This window comes from Acomys minous (assembly GCF_964271855.1).
Source record: "Acomys minous genome assembly, chromosome: 19".
Lineage (NCBI taxonomy): Eukaryota > Metazoa > Chordata > Mammalia > Rodentia > Muridae > Acomys > Acomys minous.
The window spans coordinates 9843413-9864311 of record NC_140499.1 but is presented as its reverse complement, the minus strand read 5'-3'; the positions used below and the strand labels follow the sequence as shown (position 1 = coordinate 9864311).

Sequence of the window (20899 nt, the reverse complement as noted above, 5' to 3'; positions counted from 1 at the left end):
CCCGGGTCTTCTGCGGCCTGGCGCCTCGGAGATCGAGCGCGCTTCGGGCGAAGCACGGTGTCCTGGGAGAGGCAGTCTCCGCGGTGGCTCAGCCGTGGGAACCCGAGGAAGTGCGAGCTTGGGAGGGCAAGGCAGCGGAGGCCGAGGAGGACTGGCTGGCTGGGGCTGTCAGCGTCCGCCGCTGCCAGGCTTGCAGCGGGCAGGCAAGGGGTGTGTCCTCCTCTGGGGAGTGGCAGAACCTTTTGACAACACTGTGTCTTGTCGCGGGTGCCGTTCCCGCCCTCTTGCACTTACTTGCCTAGCGCTTGGAACCGCGCCGTCCGAGACTACAGATTTCAGTGATCAGAAAGCAATTAAAAACAACTCGTATCGTGCCCTTAACCCCCTCCGTCTCAAGGAGTCATTTCCTAGTTTAGTTGTTTGAGCACCTTCAGGTTAGCTATGCCTACCGGAGCTCGAAAGTTTGAGCGGTCCTCTATAAAAGCTTAGAATTTTAAGGGCCCCTTTCACAACTCATGAACTTTGTTTTGTTCTCCGTTATTTATTGCATTAGTGTTCTAGTGCAGGAAAACAAAAAAAGACATTTACTCTCCACTGTGTTTGATGAGGCTCTGGGGTGGGGTGGGGTGGGGTAGGGTGGGGTGGGGTGGGGCGGGGTAGGGGACAAAGTAAGAGGTCAGTTGTTCCTGTTTAGCGTTTAGTCCCTTCTCCACCCACCCTTACCTCCGCTTGGGTGAATGTTTGGTGAAAGCTTTGCGGGTTATTGATTCACTGTTTCTTCTCATCTTGTAGATCCAGGGTAAAATTCCATTCTGATATCAAGATGCAGTATTCACACCACTGTGAGCACCTTTTAGAGAGACTGAACAAACAACGGGAAGCAGGATTTCTTTGTGACTGCACCATAGTCATCGGAGAGTTCCAGTTTAAGGCGCATAGGAATGTGCTTGCATCCTTCAGCGAGTACTTTGGTGCCATCTACAGAAGCACTTCCGAGAACAATGTTTTTCTTGACCAGAGTCAGGTGAAAGCTGATGGATTTCAGAAACTGTTGGAGTTTATATATACAGGAACTTTAAATCTTGACAGGTAAAGTACACGTTTTTATTCAGTTATAAAAGTCAGATAGTCTTTAGAGCTAAAGTAGATTCAGTAGTAATACACACACATATATATTATATATATATAAATTTACACATATATATACACACACAGTTATACATATATATATGTGCTCAGTGTAGCTCCAGTAGCTCTCTTTAGGATGAAAAGATTTTTTATTAGTACAAAAAATACATTAAAAGCAAGAATTCTATCTGACATACTTATTCACTAAAAGAAAAAAAATGCTCTTTATTTCAATTTTTCCAATGATGACTTCTAAGTGAATTTTCCTTTCCCCATCAGTTTTGGTCTTTGTGGTCCCCAGATCTTCTCTCACACTCCATCACTGACCCTTGCTTCTTATAAGGCATTTGGAGTAGAGTGTTGGCAGAACCCTCTCTGGGCTCATGGCCTAGTGCCTTCCATTGCTCACATTAAATAGCAGTGTGCAGGACTTCCTGATCTTGGGTCTGGAAAGGAACTTCCTGGGAATAGGAATAACAGTAACTCCATTACTGTGTTAACCTATCCAAAGCTTAAATCAAGCCAGAGGTCACCTCACTGCTGGACTCCAGAGGTGCTGCCATTGGCCACATGCCTGCTGTGCAAACATGAGGACCTGATTTTGAATCCCAGCACCCATGTAGAAGCATCTTTGTAGTACCAGTGCTGCAAGGTGGCTACAGGGGGCTCCCTGGAGCTCATTAGACAGCCAGCTAGCCTAGCAGAACCTGTGAGCTCCAAGTTCACTGAGAAATCCTGTCTCATAATAAGGTATGAAGAGCAACAGCGGAAGACACAGTCATTTGCAGTGTCCACACACAAATACCCATGCTTCTGTGTGCGCATGTGCGCGTGAACACCACATACTTCTGCATCAAAAGATGCTTATGCTTCTTCAGTAGTAAGTAGGGTCTTCAGTCTTAGAGTACAGACACATTGTTTAATAGTAATACACTCCCAGTTGCAGGAGAAAAGATAGGGCAAAAGCAAAGAGAATCTGGTCAAATTATGCTTGCCTTCTTTCACTCATTTTTTATAGAAGCGTGAATTCAGCTAGAGTATTGGCTGATAGAACAGATTTACAGGTCAGTCTGGTGGCACGCCTTTAATCCCAGAATTTGGGATGCAGAGGCAGGAGTATTTCTTTGAGTTCTATGACAGCTAGACCTACTAAAAAAAATATATATATATATATACACACACACACACACACACACACACACACACACACACACAATGACATTGTATCTTTTTGGCTACCTGATCATCTCTCTGTCTTGCTCTTTTTTTTTTTTTTTTTTTTTTTTTTTTAAGATTTTATTTATTTATTTATTTATTTATTTATTTATTTATTGTGTATATAGTGTTTTGCCTGCATGTATGCGTGCACGCCAGAAGAGAGCACCAGATTTCAGTATAGATGGTTGTGAGCAACCATGTCATTGCTGGGAATTGAACTCAGGACCTTTGAAAGAGCAGCCAGTGCTCTTAACCTCTGAGCCATCTGTCCAGTTCTCTCTCTTGTTTTGTTTGTTTGTTTGTTTTTTGGGGGGGTGGGTTTCTCTGTGTAATAGCCCTGGCTGTCCTGGACTCACTTTGTCGACCTTGAACTCACATCTGCCTCTCTCTGCCTTCCAGGGCTGGGATTAAAGGCATATGCCATCACACCTGACTTCATTTGTCCCCTTTGATAAGACCTCTTTGAGCCTTAATCTCCTCAAAAAAGTGAGATGGAAGTAACTATAATGGTATTATTATAAAGATTGAGAGTAACAATCATTTGTTTACTTTATATTTTATCTTCTTTACTTGCTGCCTTCTTTAGTTGCACATTTCTTAGACAAAAATTAGAACGGAGGGGGGGGGAAACCAATGAAATTCTGCCACCTACTGATACGCTCCCCCACTCCCCTCCCGAGACAGGGTTTCTCTGTGTCTCGGACTCACTTTGTAGACCAGACTGGCCTCGAACACACAGCGATCCGCCTGCCTCTGCCTCTTGAGTGCTGGGATTAAAGGGATGCGCCACCACGCCCGGCTTGTTTTTGTTTTTTAAGCAGCCAGAAAACATAACATTTTTTTATTCCATAATGGTCCATTCACATCTCTAGGCAGGCATTCTTTTCATCTTTTCTATATCTATAAAATTGAAGATCCCTGTTCAAACATTTTGCTTGAATTGCATCTTATACATTTGCTATTTGGTTTAAGTGGTTTCAGCATTCTGCTTCAATAGATCTTTAAGAGACGTTCAAGTGTATGCACAGCTGTTTCATGTGTTTCTTGGATTAGAATATTGTCATTTAGCCTTGTTTCCTTACAGTTGGAATGTTAAAGAGATTCATCAGGCTGCTGACTATCTCAAAGTAGAAGAGGTAGTAACTAAATGTAAAATAAAGATGGAAGATTTTGCTTTTATTGCTAGTCCCTCTTCTACAGAAATATCTAGTATTACTGGAAACATCGAATTGAATCAACAGACCTGTCTTCTAACTCTGCGAGACTATAACAACCGGGAGAAACCAGAAGTCTCCACAGACTTAGTGCAGGCAAGTCCTAAACAAAAAGCATTGACAAAGAAATCATCTCAAAGTAAGAAGAAGAAAAAGGCTTTCAATTCCCAGAAAGCAGGGCAGAATAAAGTGGTGCAGTACGGCAGTGACATTTTAGACAGTGCACCTGTTGACTTACTGCTAGATACAACTAAGCTGTCCTCACCTGTGGTTGAACAAGTCATCCAAGGGAATGATAATTCAGAACTTGAGTTGACCTCAGTTGTGGAAAATACTTTTCCAGCACAAGATATTGTGCAAACGGTTACAGTCAAACGGAAACGTGGAAAGCCACAGTCACACTGTGCCCTGAAAGAACACTCCATGTCTAATATAGCCCGTGTGAAGAGTGCGTACGAGCTGGAGAGCGCTGGGGAGGAGCTGGAGCCTCGGTATTCCAAGGCCAAGCCAGTGTGCAACACATGTGGGAAGGTCTTTTCCGAAGCCAGCAGCCTGAGAAGGCACATGAGGATACATAAAGGGGTCAAACCTTACGTCTGCCACTTGTGCGGAAAGGCATTCACCCAGTGCAACCAGTTGAAAACACACGTCAGAACTCACACAGGTGAGACTGGGTTGTGGGAAGCTGCGTTGTTGGGTGTTCTTGCTGGGATGGCTTTGTGGTGTTTGGTCTTCCACTCTCTCTTGGTTCTGGGGATTGAACACGGCCTCAACTGAGCATACACTGTACTGCTAGGTTCTGTCTCCAGCCTGTAAAGATGACATTAGCGCACAGCACTGATTGCTTACCAACAAAATATCTTTCAGCTATAAAAGGTTTTAGTATTAGACTCCTACATTTTTGTGATTGTAACCAAGTATTTAAAGGCTCTTTGAAGTTGTATTGCATTGGGGCCTTAAACCATTTGCTGGGGATTGAACCTAGGGCCTTGAGCATGCTGTGCAAGTATTCTACCACTAAGCTATAGCCCTCACACCTCCCCCATATGACTTTTTTATTCTGAGACAGTATCTTGCAAAATTGCTCAAAAATGGTCTTGAATTTGCAATCCCCCTGCCTCAGCCTCCGTAGTAGTTAGGCCTGGCATGGTTCTAGTTTTTTTTAAACATCTAACAGAGACAAACACTAAGCCTCATGCAGGTTTCACATGTTACCAACACTTCTCGTTACATGCTCCTAGACCTCACCTCACTGGTGTTTGGTTTTTGGTTTTTTCGAGACAGGGTTTCTCTGTGTAGCCTTGGCTGTCCTGGACTCCCTTTGTAGACCAGGCTGGCCTCGAACTCACAGCGATCCCACCTGCCTCTGCCTTCCTGAGTGCTGGGATTGCAGGGCTGCACCACCATGACTGGCTACTGTTGCCACTCTTAATGGCTTTAAGAGTTTATGACTTTAGCAAGTAAAGTGGGAATTTTGTTTTCTTACTACAATATTATTGCTCCCAATATCTTCCTAATACAAATGCTATTGTTCTTTTAGGGGAAAGGCCATACAAATGTGAGCTGTGTGATAAAGGGTTTGCTCAGAAGTGCCAGCTGGTCTTCCATAGTCGCATGCATCATGGTGAGGAGAAACCCTATAAATGTGATGTGTGCAATTTACAATTTGCAACTTCTAGCAACCTCAAGATTCATGCAAGGTAAAAACAAGCAAGCAAACAAGAAAGCACAGTGAGCTGGGTGGCCTTTAAGCTGGTTACTTATTGTAGTCTAATGGGCAGTGCACTTTCCATGAGTTCATAGAGCAAGCAGGGCCAGCCTCACATTACAGCGTGCGGACCATGGAGTGAGAGGGTCTCATGCTTGCCCTACCAGGCTTTCATCTTCCTTGCATTTTCTCATTCCTCTCTTTTGGAATGGGAGTTGTACTGTGGAATTTGTTTAAGCTGTTCTGATTTTTTATAAGAATTACCCCAAATCTTTGAGACTTTAGACATGGACTTTTTTAAATTTGGGTTTTTTGAGATAGGATTTCTGTGTAGCCCTGGCTGTCCTGGAACTTGCTGTGTAGACCACGCTGGCCTTGAACTCAGAGATCTGCCTGCCTCTGCCTTCCAAGTGCTGGGCTTAAAGGGCTGTGCCACCACCGCCCGGCCTAGAACCAGACTTCCGAGAGGTACTGAATCTATGCAGACTCTGAATGTACCTGTGAGATGGGCTTGAACATCTGGGCTCAGGGGTAGAATATTTTGGATCTGAAATACCTCTCAAATGTTCACTGTGGAAAGCACGGTCCCCAGTGCAGCAGTGTTGAAAGAGGTGAGTGTGTGGGAAAGTGGCTCTGACCTAAGCAGAGAACTAGCAGTCCATCACCTTGACCACTCGGCTACCTCCTCATCCCTTTACCAGGGAATTAGAGGAGGTGATATTTTAGATGTTGAGACCTAGTTAAGGAACTGAGTCTTGAGCCTCTTGGGGTTGCATATTACCCCAGCCTTCCCCCCACACTCCTCCTCTGCCTCTTACTCTTGAGTGCTATGACAGATAGCCTCACCGAGGTCTTCAGGGGAAGTAGTAGCCATGGCCCATGGACTGTGGCTACAGTAAACTGAGAGCCTGTGTGCCTGGCCATGGACAGAGAAGGTGGACATAGGTATGTGAGCAGGGCGCCTAGTACATTCTTCTCTAAGCAAATGAATTTGTTTTCATACCCTGTCACTGATTTTGATGAGTACGATTTAGCCAGTTTTCTACTTTTGGGGTGGGGTGGGGTGGGGGAGACAGGGTCTTGCTGTATAGCCCAGGCTGGTCTCAAACTCCCCAATCCTCCTACCCTACTTCCTCAAAGCTGGGATAGCAAAAATACCACTGACCTGATTTTTTTGTTTGGCTTAGTGGTGTTAGGGCCTCCAAGCTGTTAGAGAAGCGCTCCTCCACCGAGCCCACATTTCCAGCCCATTGGCTTCTTTCCATTGTGCCGATGTCCTCCTCAACCACACATGTCTTCCTTGGTCCCGCCTTGACGTGTACTTCTTTTCTAGCCAAACTTCCAAGTTTTAAAAAATTTCTGCTTTGCTTTTGCTCACTGCAAATCCAGCTAAAAGTAGCTAGTACTGCCCATGCCATCTGCATACCATGTAGCCTTGAGATTTTTCCCCCCACTGCAATAGTTAAGTCTTTTCCTAAGCTCCAGTCTCAGGGCTGGATAAAGTGTAAACAAGTTACTTGGCAGAGTGCAACATTGTTCTCCAGTTCCGTTCCCAGGAACATTATTTCCTTCTATAACTCAGGAGCACTGACTTCACTGTCACATTCTCTTTTCTGATTCTCTCCCTCCCCCTCTTCCCTTTCTAAAAACTGTAGTCCAGCTGACCTCAGACTTTTTTTATTTTGCTTTTTGTTTTTGACTTTTCAAAACAGTTTCCCTGGGTAACCTTGGCTCTTCTGGTCTCACTTTGTAGACCAGGCTAGCCTCAAACTCAAAGAGATCCACCTGCCTCTGCCTCCCAAGTGCTGGGATTACAGGTGTGTGGCTCCACCTCTGCTATCACCCCAACCCCACCCCCACCCCCACCCCTGACTGACCTTTTAGTTCGCATATCAGCATGCTGAGTGTTGGAATTCTTGACGTGTGTCCACCATTCCTACCTCAGACCACTATCCAGGTTTCTCTGAGAATTACGGTCCTGTGAGTTTATACCAGAGTGGCCCTCTACGCTCTGTGGGCATGTTCATAGATCTCGCCTAAGCTGCATCTGTAAACTTCCCAAGTCCTCCTAAAACCACTCCCACAAGCATCTGAGCCACATGGTGAGATACAGGCGCAGTGAACCCATCACTGGTACTTTTTTTATGTACACCCAGCCGTCAGTGTGAGGCAGTGTCTGAGGCAGTTACCCCAAGAAGGAAAGGCATATGTTGGCTGTCCTGGAACTTGTCTTTAGACCAGACTAGCTTCAAACAAATGCAGAAATCTGCCTGCCTCTGCCTCCCACACTGGGATTAAGGTTGTGAGCCACCATGGCCCAGCTAAGTATGCAGTTGTTTTTGTTGTTTGTTTGTTTGAGATAGATTTTCTCTGTGTAACAGCCCTTGCTATCCTGGATTCACTTTGTAGTCCAGCCTGGCCTCGAAATCACAGAGATCTGCCTGCCTCTGCCTCCCAGGTGCTGGGATTAAAGGCAGGTGCCACCACACCTGGCTTAAGTGTGCAATCTTTGTTTTGTTTTGTTTTGGTTTTTTGAGACAGGGTTTCTCTGTGTAGCCTTGGCTATCCTAGACTTGCTTTATAGACCAGGCTGGCCTCGAACTCACAGTGATCCACCAGCCTCTGCCTTCCAAGTGCTGAGATTAAAGGCGTGTGCCACCACGCCCGGCAAGTGTGCAGTCTTAACCTTTTGAAATGCAGTAAAATGCTGCATGGAAATTATATAAGAAATACTTTGTGTCTACATTGACCTCCAGATTGCTTTACTTACTGTTGTTACTTTATATTTGCTAATAGGAAGCACAGTGGAGAAAAGCCATATGTTTGTGATAGATGTGGGCAGAGATTTGCCCAAGCCAGCACACTGACCTACCATGTCCGTAGGCATACTGGAGAAAAGCCTTATGTGTGCGACACCTGTGGGAAGGCATTTGCTGTCTCTAGCTCTCTTATTACTCATTCTCGGAAACATACAGGTAAGAGTTTAATACAAAGAGACTGCTTGTTGTAGATCAAAGAAATGGGAATGGGGCCTTTACAAAAGGTAGATTATAGACTTCTTAGATATCTGCATTGCTTTCCTACATGACTGTCACGTAACTGTTATGTTAAAAACCTGACATTTTCTAGAATAATGCAAGGTAGGTGAAAATTTGGTCATTAGCTTATACTTGCTAAAATAAGATAATTCTGAAAAATATATAAATTGAGTTGAAGAATGCTTTTATGACTAGAGAAAACCTTGTTAGCCTATTTGAGAGTTTGTCTCCTTTGAGTAAAGGTGTGAAGTGGGAGGTGGGTTAGGCAGGGAACCTGTTTTGTATAGATATTCTGAGATCTGCAACTCGGACAGATGTGTCTGATGCAAATTATTACTTTTGAAACAAAGTGTACTGGTTAGAGTCTCTTCTTTTGTAAGGTGGGCTGTTGGCTATAATCGTCCTTAAGTATTTTTATTCTTTTTGACTAATAAAGTAGATAGCAAGATTTGAAATGTGACTTGAATTTAACATGTTCTCAATCATAAGAATCAAATTGTTTACCCAGATCCTCTCTTATAGGAGAGAAGAGGTATTTGCAGAAAGAATATTTTACTATGTGAAAAGTGTCAAGCTAGATAGATAGAATAAAATAATAGTTCATTACTTTGACGTACTGAAAATGCCTCTAAAATACAATGTAGAAAGGCTTTCATGTAGATGATAATCTTAAGAGCTTACTTTGGATCACATGTCATTGATAAATTTTATATTGGGATAGTACACCACTTCGCTATCTTTTATTTTCCATCCAGGTGAAAAACCATACATATGTGGTATTTGTGGGAAAAGTTTTATTTCCTCAGGAGAGCTCAGCAAACACTTTCGATCCCATACAGGTCTGTGTTTAGGGAGAACGCATCATTTTTTGTTCTCTCTTAATTCCTTTGTATGTAAACCTTGGCTTTGAAACCATTGTGGAGTATCTGGTATATAGTGTCTAGTCATAACTTAGCAATAACAAGTTTTTAATGTATAAATACCAGTTTTTTGTTTGTTCATTTCTTTCTTTCATTATTGCTATTTTTTAGTTGTTTAAAATATAATTTAAATTTGGTTAAGAATTGTGTAGATATTCCAAGAAATATGCTAGGTATCCATCATGTCCAAACAAAAGCTTTTGCATTAAATTTGAGTAGATACATCAAACAAGGAACCATCAGCATTATAAAGTGCTATTCGTATCTGAAAGTTTTGGGAATGGATTTTATTATCAACATGTTTGTTAAACATGTAATGTATAAGTAGTATGAAGAGAATGTTGAATATTATAATTAAAAGAAAGGAAAATTCTGGATTTTAAGTACACTGTTCACTTTTTTCACAACCTGTCTTCATACCTCTCATCAGAGCCATGTGAGTGAGAGGAGGGCGTGGTAGCCTCGTGTTCCCTGACTCAGTCATCACCTGACCCGTAGCGCTGAGGAACAAACTCAGAGCTTTAAGCTGTAGGCATTCAGTCTGCTGAGCTATATCTGCAGCTTCAACAGAATTCACCTAAAAATAACCATAGTATGGATGTTGTCATGTTCCTTAGAGGATTTCCTCATTTGTGAGGTACATGAGAACAAACATCACAATTATACTTGTCCCAGCTCTAAAGCAGGTTTTAGCACGTGAATGACATCCACTGTGTATCTGATGTCAATCAATATATAGATGAGTTTTTAGAATTTCAGAATATGAAAATGGTTAAATGTCCCTCAAAATACTTCCTGTAAAGTCAAAGTGTACCACGTGTATAGGGTTTCTAGTCTCATAGTCATAACTAAGCAATTTAAATAATCTTTGCTTTATTTCATCAACATTTGATAGTTTTGTGTCAGCTAGCAATTTTTAAAATACTGAGTGTTTAAATATCTCACCTTGTTTTTCAGGAGAACGACCATTTATCTGCGAATTGTGTGGGAATTCTTACACAGACATTAAAAATTTAAAGAAGCATAAATCAAAGGTCCATTCTGGTAAGTGTGTGTGCTTAAACAGCTGCTGCTCTGTGCTACTGGCCTCTCGTGCTGCCCTGCATGTTTCAGCGGTGTCAGCTACATCTGTATGTGAAAGTAGACGTGGGCCGCTATGGTGGTGCGTGCTTATAATCTCAGTACTCAGGAAGCTGACACAGAAAGAGCTCAGATCTAGTTGCAGGCTAGTGTGAGCCACAGAGTGAAGCCCATCTCAAAAAACAAACCAATGCAGCACTGCTAGAAGCTTGTGTTCTCAGGCCTGAGAGCCTAAAGTCTGTTCCCAGATCCCACAGTTAGCAGGAGAGAACAGTTCCCTGAGACTTGTCCTCTGACCCACATGTACACAGACCCAGAACAACTAACTAAATGAATACAGTGAAAATTTTAGAAACAAAACACTAACAAAACCTTAGGTATATACATATAAAGAAATTAGCTTTATAAATACATAAAATTCCTCTACTGTTTTTGAAATACTGAACTTGATTAAAAAATAAATAAAAATAAAATTAAATAAATTAAAAATATCCAGGGGGTGGAGAGATGGCTCCACATTTAAAAGCAGTGGCTGCCCTTCCAGAGGACCCGCATTAGCCTCCCAGCATCCACATGGCGGCTCACAACTGTCTGTAACTCTAGTTCCAAAGGCTCCAATTCCCTCTTGGCCCATAGGCAACAGGCACACAGGCAAGTAAAACGTCTATACATGTAAAGTAATAATAATAAACTACTTTAATTATTTCCCCCTTTAAAAATATGACTTACCAGTAGTCCCAGCACTTGGGAGGCAGAGGCAGACAGATCTCTGTGAGTTCGAGGCCAGCCTGATCTACAGAGTGAGTCCAGGACAGCCAAGGCTATACAGAGAAACCGTCTCAAAAATTAAAAAATAAAATTTTGGCTTGGTGGCACATACCACACACCTGTCATCCTAAAACTTAGGAGACAGAGGAAGGAAAGTTGTGGTTCAAGGTGAGCTACCTAGTTAGACTCTGTCTCAAATAAAACAAAAACCACAACTTGTGAGTAGTTTCAAAATGAAAGAAAATAGAACCAAGCTATATCGTTATTTTCAATAATGCAGTCTGGGTAACTCAGAATGACTACGAAGTTAGGAAGAACAGAGTTATCTTGAAGATCAAATTGTATGAGGAAATAGGAGCCTGGTAACTTAAAAATTAATCATTGTAATGATTTAGGTAGAAACATCTGAAAACTGCATGGGCCTGTTCAACAGTCCGTTCAGTACCTTGGGGTACCTATGCAGGGCAGACGGCTGTGAGCGGGCTATGGCCCTGGCTCCCTAGGAGCTCACAACCTGGCTGTGACATCAGAGACCTGACATAATGAATGCAAAAGCGCTAAGGAAGATGCTCTTCCGAAGCATTAGCATGTGCTCACATTAACCTGGACGTGGCAGCGCTCAGATGCTGAGGCAAAGGAGGATACTTGCAAGTTCAAAGCCAACATGGGCTGCATAATGACAGTATCTAAAAAGGAGACGGCTGTCAGGAAGGAGCACACTTATGTTTACAAAAATTGAAGAGAGTTCAGCGGGTGGAGACGGGCAGGACAGGTTCACCGCCAGTAGAGGACATTTTGATGAGTCACTAAGACAGGACAGCACAGCTTGTTTCTGCAGGATCCAGAGAATTGCAGCTTAGTGTGAGCAGCCTATGCACTGCCAGCTCTCTACTGAAGCTGCTGACATGCCAGCAGCTCGGGATGGCAGCAACATGTTAGAGCCAGCAGCAAAAGTGTGTCTTTATAGTCAGTGCAGTCATTGGCTAACTGAGCAGTTTCTCACCTCAGAGATAAATGGCTGGTGATGTCCTGCAGACCTGAAGCCAGAGGGTCGAGTGGGCTGCTCGTTAGAACAACCAGTGCACAGAGAAAGACTTAATTATTTTATTGTCCTTCTGTTCTGGGAAGGAATTAGACAAGTTTAACCTAGCTTTTCCCTCAAGGACTTTATAGTCTAGTTAAGGATTCAAGGCCCGACTGAGAACTATGTGCCATAGGGAGGAATGTGAGATACGGTAACTATGTTATAGGGTCGCTGAGCAAAGCTCACCCAGGTTTAAAATGAATTAACCTATTTATGTAATGGAATTTGTACTTGACCCTGTGCTGGAGCCCAGACATGCAAGCTTAATCAGGCACTTTGGTGACAGAGAAACGGGTTGCACCTGGTGTGGAGCCTGCGTGTAATAAAGTCCCAGGAGCTGTGTTAGGCTTAGTCGGCCTCAGGCAATTGTTTGGTGTGTACTGTTAAAGGCAGTGTACTTCCCACTTCCATCTCAGGCGCAGATAAAGCCCCAGACTGCAGTGCAGAGGACCAGGCTGTGAGCGAGCGCGATTCCATACAAAGAAGCCCCTTGCCAGAAACGCTGGATGTGAAGCCGTCTGAGATGGCTCTACCCTTAGCGCTGCCGCTTGGAACTGAGGACCACCATATGCTCCTGCCTGTCGCAGACAGCCACTCTCCGACGTCAGATGCACTGCTGAGGTCAGCTGTGAATGGATATTCAGAACCACAGTTGATTTTTTTACAACAATTATATTGACTCTGAGGACATGGAACTGCTAAGACATCCCTGGCAGTAAACTCGACCATCTCTGGTAAGGTGCATACTCGTATCCCGGTCACTTGAGATGTGTAGCCATTATTTCCTATGCACAGAAGTAAAAGCACCCGAAGCTGCATCTGCCAGTGCTTGTTTGGATTGTTGGCTATATTGCAAACAGTCAGCCTCTCAAGGAGCGACTTCCACTGTGGTGGCACTAATTTAGGTGGGTAAGTTCTACACACTGTTAAAGCTGCCTTAACTCCATTTTTGTTTTGCATTTTAGACTTAATTTGTTCCTGAGGTAGAATCTGACCTGTGGGGTTTTGTTGTTCTTGTTCTCTCCTCACGTTTAAGCAAAATCTACAGTAATATCAACTTGAAAGCATTTTTGTGTGTAAACCCTGTGGAACAGTATGTAAACTGTTAGAGGGATTAAACTCATATTTATGTCTATGAAAATTTAGATACTGAGGAAGAATTGTGCTATTTATTAATATATTCCTTTAGAGGTAACTTTTCTAATGAAGCCAAAAGAAGTATTTCTCTTAAAACACAGAAAAATGTATGTACATTTTTGTTCATTTAGAATGAATTCAGTATTCTGAAAAAAAAAAAAAACAACCAATAGTCAGATCAATTTTTGTTTTGAGTTGAGACTATATTTTTTTAAATAGATATTTGGTGTTTTTAAGTAGTCAAAAGACATTTTGGAATTTGATTCATTTTATATTTTATTAGATTTGTAGATTATTGGAAGTGAATATATAACAAATTTTGAAAATTTTTGATAAGCCTATCTTGTATAAGTTATGCACTTTTTAAAATAAATATTCTAAAAAGAATTTTCTAGATATAAAATACATACTAGAAATCACTTGGCTTCTAAATTTGATATATTACATTATTAAAAAAATCAAGAAACTTGAGTAGCCTGCTTGAGGTTACACACACACAAATAGAATTAATATCCTAACTTCAATTATAAGCTATACTTTTGGATTATCAGTTTGTTTACCATTTATATTGAGTTTTCCATAAGTATAGGTTTTTAATATTATAAATTAAACTGCAACTTTTGGTTGTTGGCGTAGCTTTATAGTGGTCCTCTTCACTCCAGGAGGGTGGAAAGAGCCCAGTGTCACCCTGCCCTCCGCTTCTGCCACTCGTCCCGTCTCACTGTTCCTGCATATTAATTTATTTTACTTTGCATTTTAAGTTATCAGTTTCAGAGAGTCAGTTCCCATAGCACTGGTACAAATCATGGTGACTATTTCTCATTTCTTCCATGAATTAGTTCTGTCTTATTTGTTGTCACGATTTAAACCACACTGAAATAAATTCGGTGTATTTACTGATATTAATTCTTCAATCATAATTTTTCCTGTTTGGGTCCAAGTCATAGAAATGAGAAGACATAATAAAAACACTCAATTCTGACAGACTGAAGATGTCTCACCATTTCTTAGAGCACATAACATTTTCACTATAAATTACCACCAGTAAAACTGATTTAACTGGAGAGAATATGAAATACCACCTTTGTATAATAAAGATATTTTATAATTTAGCTAAAAAGTCTTTGTGTATGTTAAATGAACATCATGAGTTTGAATAAAATTTGTAAAGTATAACATGTATAGCGAATCTGTTCTGGTTTGAGATCACAAAAATATGCTGGAATGTACAAAGCTAAAGGAAATTAGGACTCAACCCTTTTAAACAACTTTGCCAAAGTTATGTTTAATTCACTAATCCAAGCATGTACTCTGAACATGTCAAGTGCTGTAATTACCTGGGCATGGTAGCACACACCTACCATCACAGCATTCTGGAAAGTTAAGGCAAGAAATTTTTTTTTTAATTCCAAAAACTGCTATAATGATGTCTTAGCTATATGAGGCCCAAAATTGCCCAGTTTCCTCAAATGTAATGATAGTCTTTTTTTTTTTTGTCATTTATTTATCTTTTTAAATTTTGAGGTGGTCTCACTTCATAGCCCAGACTTCTATGTAACCTAAAGTGGCTTCACACTCAAGGGCCCCTTCCCTCGTCCTTCAGACATACAACACAGTACATAACTTGGTATTTAGCATTTGAAAGCTTCCAAGTTGTTATTTTCAGTGTTATTTCATATAATTGGAATATGGAATATGTAAGCTTTTTAAAATTTGTATTATGTGCATATCTAAAATTATTTTCAGTTGATATGGGTTTAAGTCATTTGCTCTTTCAGAATTCTGTGTGAAGAATGCTTAAAGACGGAGTGTCCTTTCTTACATTCTTTCCATACTACACTGTTACTTATTCTAATATGTGTGTACTTTAGCTGTGTCTGGTAATTGGTCTAACACAAAGAATCATTGAGTTAAGTTCTTTAACTATTTTGCTAAGATGCAGTGTTTTCAGAAAGGTTCTTAATTATTTAAATATTACAGAAGGTCAAAGTCTTTCTTTATAATGCTGAAAATCGTAGAAAAATATTTTCTAATTTTGTTTTGTATTTTGTATTATTTTACTTTGGTGTTAGCTTTTAAACTTTTAAAAAAAGGAATTGTAGATTATCTATTAAATAAATTTTGCTGTTAAATAGTATCCATGTTTAATTCCGTAGGTCATTTCAGTAGACAGTTTAGAAAGCCTTTTCAAGATTGAAGGTTCTGTGTTCATTGCAAAAGTAGTTTATCATTTCTGTACATTTTGGTCCTACAGAAACAGCATGTATCAGAGTAGTTAAAGTAGGTAGTTAATTATATACACTAATTTAAAAAATATCTTAGGCTAATAGTTGTAGTGCCTTTACTCATGTCAGAGTGGAGTTTAAGAATAACAACATCTATGCCCACTTCAGTTTAATCTACTGAGGGGGGCGGGGACAGGGCAGAGGTTTAGAGAAAAGCCCTATGGCTGATTCCACCATGGGCCAAACATTGAGAACCATCATCCTAAGCATTTCCTGGTGCTCTTGTGTTTTTGAAGCACTTAAAATGAAATTCTTTATATCTTTTACCTGGAGATTTTTAGTCTATTATTTGGCTAGAAATACCAAATAAAAAGATTAGGTTTGCATCTTTCCTCACTATTTTGAATAACAATGAAATTGAATTACTGGACCATTAATTTCTTTGGGTTTTTTTGTTTTGCTTTTTGTTTTGTTTTTGTCTTGAGACAAGGTTTTACTATGTATCACTGTGTTGAGATTGAATTTATTAAGTAGCCCAGATTAGCCTGGAATTGACAGTAATCTTCCTGCTTCAGACTCCTGTGTCCTGGGATTATGGCTATGCACTACCACACTCTATATCAAAGATTTGCTGCATTTAAGAATTTATCATATAAACATAGTAATCTTCCTGAAAATGTACAAAAGTAACTCCCCTCAAATCAATAGCAGTAACTAAGCTGAAATGCTGAGGAGAGTAGCACAGGAAGTCAAGTAAAGAAGTGTGAGCAGGCAAGAAAGTCAAGCCATTGTTCACCTCGATAGACAAATAAAATGAATGATGGAGCCATGCGTGGTGATGCACGCCTTTAATCCCAGCACTCGGGAGGCAGAGGCCTGTGAGTTCGAGGCCAGCCTGGTCTACAGAGTGAGTCCAGAACAGCCAAGGCTACACAGCGGAAACCCTGTCTTCAAAAACAAAAAGAAAGATGATGGAATTTATACATGGCTGACTGAAGAGGAGCTAGGCAGAGTGCAAAAAGCATCAAATGAGAAGGACCCAGCCGTCAGGAATGTCTAACACATCCCTACTGACTTAGTTGAAGCAGTACTTGCCAGGGTGACTTAGCTAGGCCACATCTGTAGCTCGGGATGTCACATCCTACCGTAGTTGATGCTGCAGGGCAGAGATTAGACAACCATGTTTGTAACATGATTCCATACTAGCGACCTCAGCTAACTTACAGAGAACAGCAGTTCTCACGCAGACAGCCGGTCATATTCTCAAGAACCTGAGCCGTGAAATGCAGCTGTGGTAGGAAGACATGTAGATGAAAAGGACCTTCGGAATTGACCCGGAAGTCAGTGAAGAAAGCCAGAGTACTGGAGAAAGCGGCCGCAGCGGATCACATCTCAGACAAACAAACAAAAAGACACGGTGAGACAGTTCCATAGAACAGCATGAAAATAAGAGAGTATAGAGCATAAGAAAGGCCAGAATTGTCATGGTTTTGGGTGTGTGTGTGTGCGCGCACATGGGGGGGTAGGTGGGGGTGCGTGTGTGCATGCACACGTGGGGGTGGGGTGGGGGGTGGGGTTTTTTTCCCCATGCACTGTATTCTGATTATGTTTTTCTGTTTCCCAACTCCTCCCAGCTTCTCCACACCTCCCTACCTGTTCCCAACTCCAGGCTCTTTCTCTCTTTAAAAAACAAATAAAGTAAATTAAACACACAACACACTCCCAAACTGAACCCAAAATCTATAGCGAAAGACCAGTAACACAGAAGACACCCAGACAAACCAATATGAGACAGTCTACAAAAACACCATCTTTTTTGTGTTGGCCGTTACTACTGGGCACAAGGCCTATTCTTAAGCGCAGCTGATGTACCCAATGCTACTCCATTTGAGAAACTAGTTTTCCCCTTACAAGTGGATGTTGGTATCAGATAGCTTCTTGGAGAGGGGTAGGAGCCCATGTCTACCTACCTCTCTCAGCCCTGGGCCCCTGTCTGACCTATGCAGGCGTTGTGTGTGCTACCATGGCCTCTGAGTTCTTACTTACAACAGTCCTGTTGTGTCTGGAGGACACTGTTCCCTTGGAGTTACCCATCCCCTCTGGCTCTTAAAATCTTTCCACATCCTCTTCCACATAGCCCCCTGAGCCCTCAAGGGAGGGTTTGATTTAAAAAAAAAAAATCCTATTTAGGACTGTGTGCTCCAATCTCTCTTCATATTGTCCAGTTGTAGGTACCTGTGCTAGTTCCCGACCACTGCAAGAGGAAGCTTCTCTGATGGCTGAGTGACATGTGAAACACTGACACATGAGGGGAAGCAGAATGTCGTTAGGAGTCATTTTATTGCTGTTTCTTGAGCAGAATCATAATATTTGGCTTTTCCCCTTAAGTCCCGGGTTCACAAAGTTCCTAATGTCGTGGCCCGTTAGTACAGTTCCTCATGTCGGAGTGACTCCCAACCATAAATTTATTTTCATTACTACTTTATAACTAATTTTGCTACGGTTACTTATTATAATGTGTTTTTCAATGGTCTTCGGCGACTTCTGTGAAAGGGCCTTTTGACCCCTACCCCCAAGTTGAGAACAACTGCCTTAGCTCCAATCACAGAATGACCGGTTGCTCCCCGTTCTGCTTGTGCCACTCTTTTCCACCACCGTACTTTGCGTGCAGGTCACTGGTGTAGATCAGAGGTTTTGCAGCTGAGTTGGTGGCCACCTTTCTCCTCGTGTAGTGTACCTGACTAGTACCACTAGTCAGTAGGGACAAAGCCTCTAGCAGGCACCAGCTAGGTTTGTGTCCCATGAGATCTGTGCTGACTTGAGCGGTAGAGCCTTAGCATCAGTTTGTGGAGAGCAATCAGTAGTCTTGACAGTAGGGTGACTTATTTTTGGTTCCAGAGGGCCCTTTGGCCAACAGCTGAATTCTTGGAAGTTTCACTTGGTAGTAGGGGATGTCTAATTGGGCATTATACCCCACCCCCCAGTTGGATGACTATATTTAGATGTCTTTCATATATATATATATATATATTAGGAAGCTTCTACAGTACTGGGTTTCCAAATGGCTCTGCTCCTTCCCATCTTCCCTTCCTTACTCCCCTCTCCCTCACCACTTCCCATTTAGCAATTCTGCTTTAGTTGTATCTTCTCCCACCTCTTAGTATATTCTACCCCCCTTTCCTCGTGAGGCCCTCTCCTCCCCACCTAGTCCCTACTCGGTACCTACCCTCTGCTCCATGGACTGGAGCATATATATATCAAAGGCTTTAAAGCTAACATATCCACATAGGTATCAGTCAGGGTCCTCTAGAAAAACAAGTGATAGAATGATTCAATATGGAGTTTATATAAGTGACTTACAAGCTGTGGTCTGCCTAATTCAACAATGGCCGCCTCAAAATCCTGGAGAGTAGGCTCTAATGCCAGTGAAGGAAGGCATCAGGTTGCCAGCAAGAACGAGAGCAAACAGAGAACGAAAGCTGCCTTCTCCCACATCCTTTGTATAAGCCTCCACCCAAAAGGCGTGGCCAGGATCTAAGGTGGGTCTTTTGACTGCAAAAGACCCAGGAAAAATCCTTCACTCATGTGCCCAGCTGCTTGAGCTTTAGTTAATTCCAGATGTAGTGAAGTTGGCGAGTGAGAACAGCAATCATAACACGTAAAATAAAACACAGCATACTTGTCTTTTGGAAGTCTTAAGTTACCTCACTCAGGATTGGTTTTTTCCCAGTTCCATCGATTTACCTAAGAATTTCATCATTTTGTTTAACAGCTGAATAATATTCCATTGGTTGAATATCCTATACTTTCATTATCCACTCATTCACTGGTGGACATCAAGGCTCTTTCCAATCTCTGCCTGTTAGGAAGAGAGCAGCAACGAAGGTGGCTGAGCAGGGGTCTCTGTGGTAGGATGGAGAGTCCTTTAGGTGTATGCCAGACACCTGAAGAGGGCATAGCCATATCTTGAGGTACATACAGCCCCTGCTTCCTGAGGAACCGCCACACTGATTTCATAGTAGCTCTAGAAGTGTGCACTTCCCTCAGTGGTGAGTGAGTGTTCTCCATCCTACATCCTCACCAGTGTGTGCTGTCATTTGTTTTATTGCTCTTGCCTATTCTGACTAGTAGAAGAGAAAATCTCTCAAAGTAGTTTCAATTTGTGTTTCCCTGATACTAAGGATGTTGAGAATTTCTTTAAGCATTTCTCAGCCATTGCTGTTCCATCTTTATTACCAGATACTTTTAAAGTATGCCATTGACTTTTTTTGCTTTCAGAGTTGAAGCATTATTAGCATATGATCCACGATTATAATCACCTATATTTATTTGTGGTTTTTGTTTGTTTGTTTTTTGAGACAGGGTTTCTCTGTGTAGCCTTGGCTGTCCTGGACTCCCTTTGTAGACCAGGCTGCCTCGAACTCACAGTGATCCACCTGCCTCTTCCTCCTCCAAGTGCTGAGATTAAAGGTGTGTGCCCCCACGCATGGCTCTATAATCACCTATATTTAAGCAGGATCTTAAAGAGTAGTTGCTACACAGAAAGCATATAAAATGTTGTGAATGTATACAATGTAAGATGCACAGAGGAAGTGGAGTTCTCCTACAGAACTTACATATCTCAGTCCTTACCTAAGGTTAGTCTAGAGAAAACTAGCTTCTTAGCCTATTCTCATGCTCATCTTTTGGAAGAATGCTTTCTACCTTTTATTTCTCAGATGACATCCAAATATATGAAGGGCCGAAATGACATAATGGCATCAGACTCAATGGGTCTGTGCATTCTGCTGGCTTCTGAAGCAGTAAATAGTGACCTGTAAAAGTGTGTCATCAAATTTTCCTACCCTTGGGCTGAAGAGATGGCTCAGAGGTTAAGAGCATTGACTGTTCCTCCAGAGGTCCTGAGTTCAATTCCCAGCAACCACACGGTGGCTCACAACCATCTATAATGTGATCTGATGCCCTCTTCTGGTGTGCAGTTGTACCTGCAGGCAGAGCACCATATACATAATAGATAAATAAAATAAAATAAAAATTTTCCTACCCTTGTCGGACTCAGTCGTTGTCTGCTAAATTGGCCTCATCTCAGTGAAGGGTGGACATGTGTCTCCATGGAGACATAAGTGGTAGTAGCCCAGTATAGGTCCAAACACAGGATAGACAATCACATAGCTTCCCCTGCAGGCTCAAGCCAGCTCACTTGCTGTCCCCTCAGAGGGATATATGAACACGTGGGCCCTGCTGTAGCACAGAGGAGTAGACTGCGGCCTGAGAAAGCAAACTGTGTTGCTGAGGGATACCCGACAGCATGTGCTGGGAGAAGGACTTCAGCTATACTGAATAACACACCTGAGCTGCATTAATATTGGAGGAGTAAGA

At 42.0% G+C, this 20899-nt stretch overlaps 1 protein-coding gene across 3 annotated transcripts in view; it reads left to right on the top strand.

Annotated features, from left to right (window-relative positions):
• The window catches only part of MYNN (myoneurin), a 32696-nt gene that overhangs the window by 1171 nt on the left and 10626 nt on the right, over positions 1-20899 (top strand). Inside the window, exons 2-8 of one of the 3 annotated variants that reach the window (XR_014776874.1) lie at positions 793-1089; positions 3431-4224; positions 5101-5260; positions 8065-8243; positions 9062-9145; positions 10184-10270; positions 12575-13063. Coding sequence is in view for 2 of the 3 variants with exons in the window: in XM_084769376.1 (XP_084625502.1) it covers positions 824-1089; positions 3431-4224; positions 5101-5260; positions 8065-8243; positions 9062-9145; positions 10184-10270; positions 12575-12837 (1833 nt within the window). In the remaining variant the exon portion in view is untranslated. Of the gene's footprint in view, positions 1-792; positions 1090-3430; positions 4225-5100; positions 5261-8064; positions 8244-9061; positions 9146-10183; positions 10271-12574; positions 14194-20899 lie in introns of those variants that run through there. The other 2 variants (XM_084769376.1, XM_084769377.1) reach the window with 2 other exon arrangements.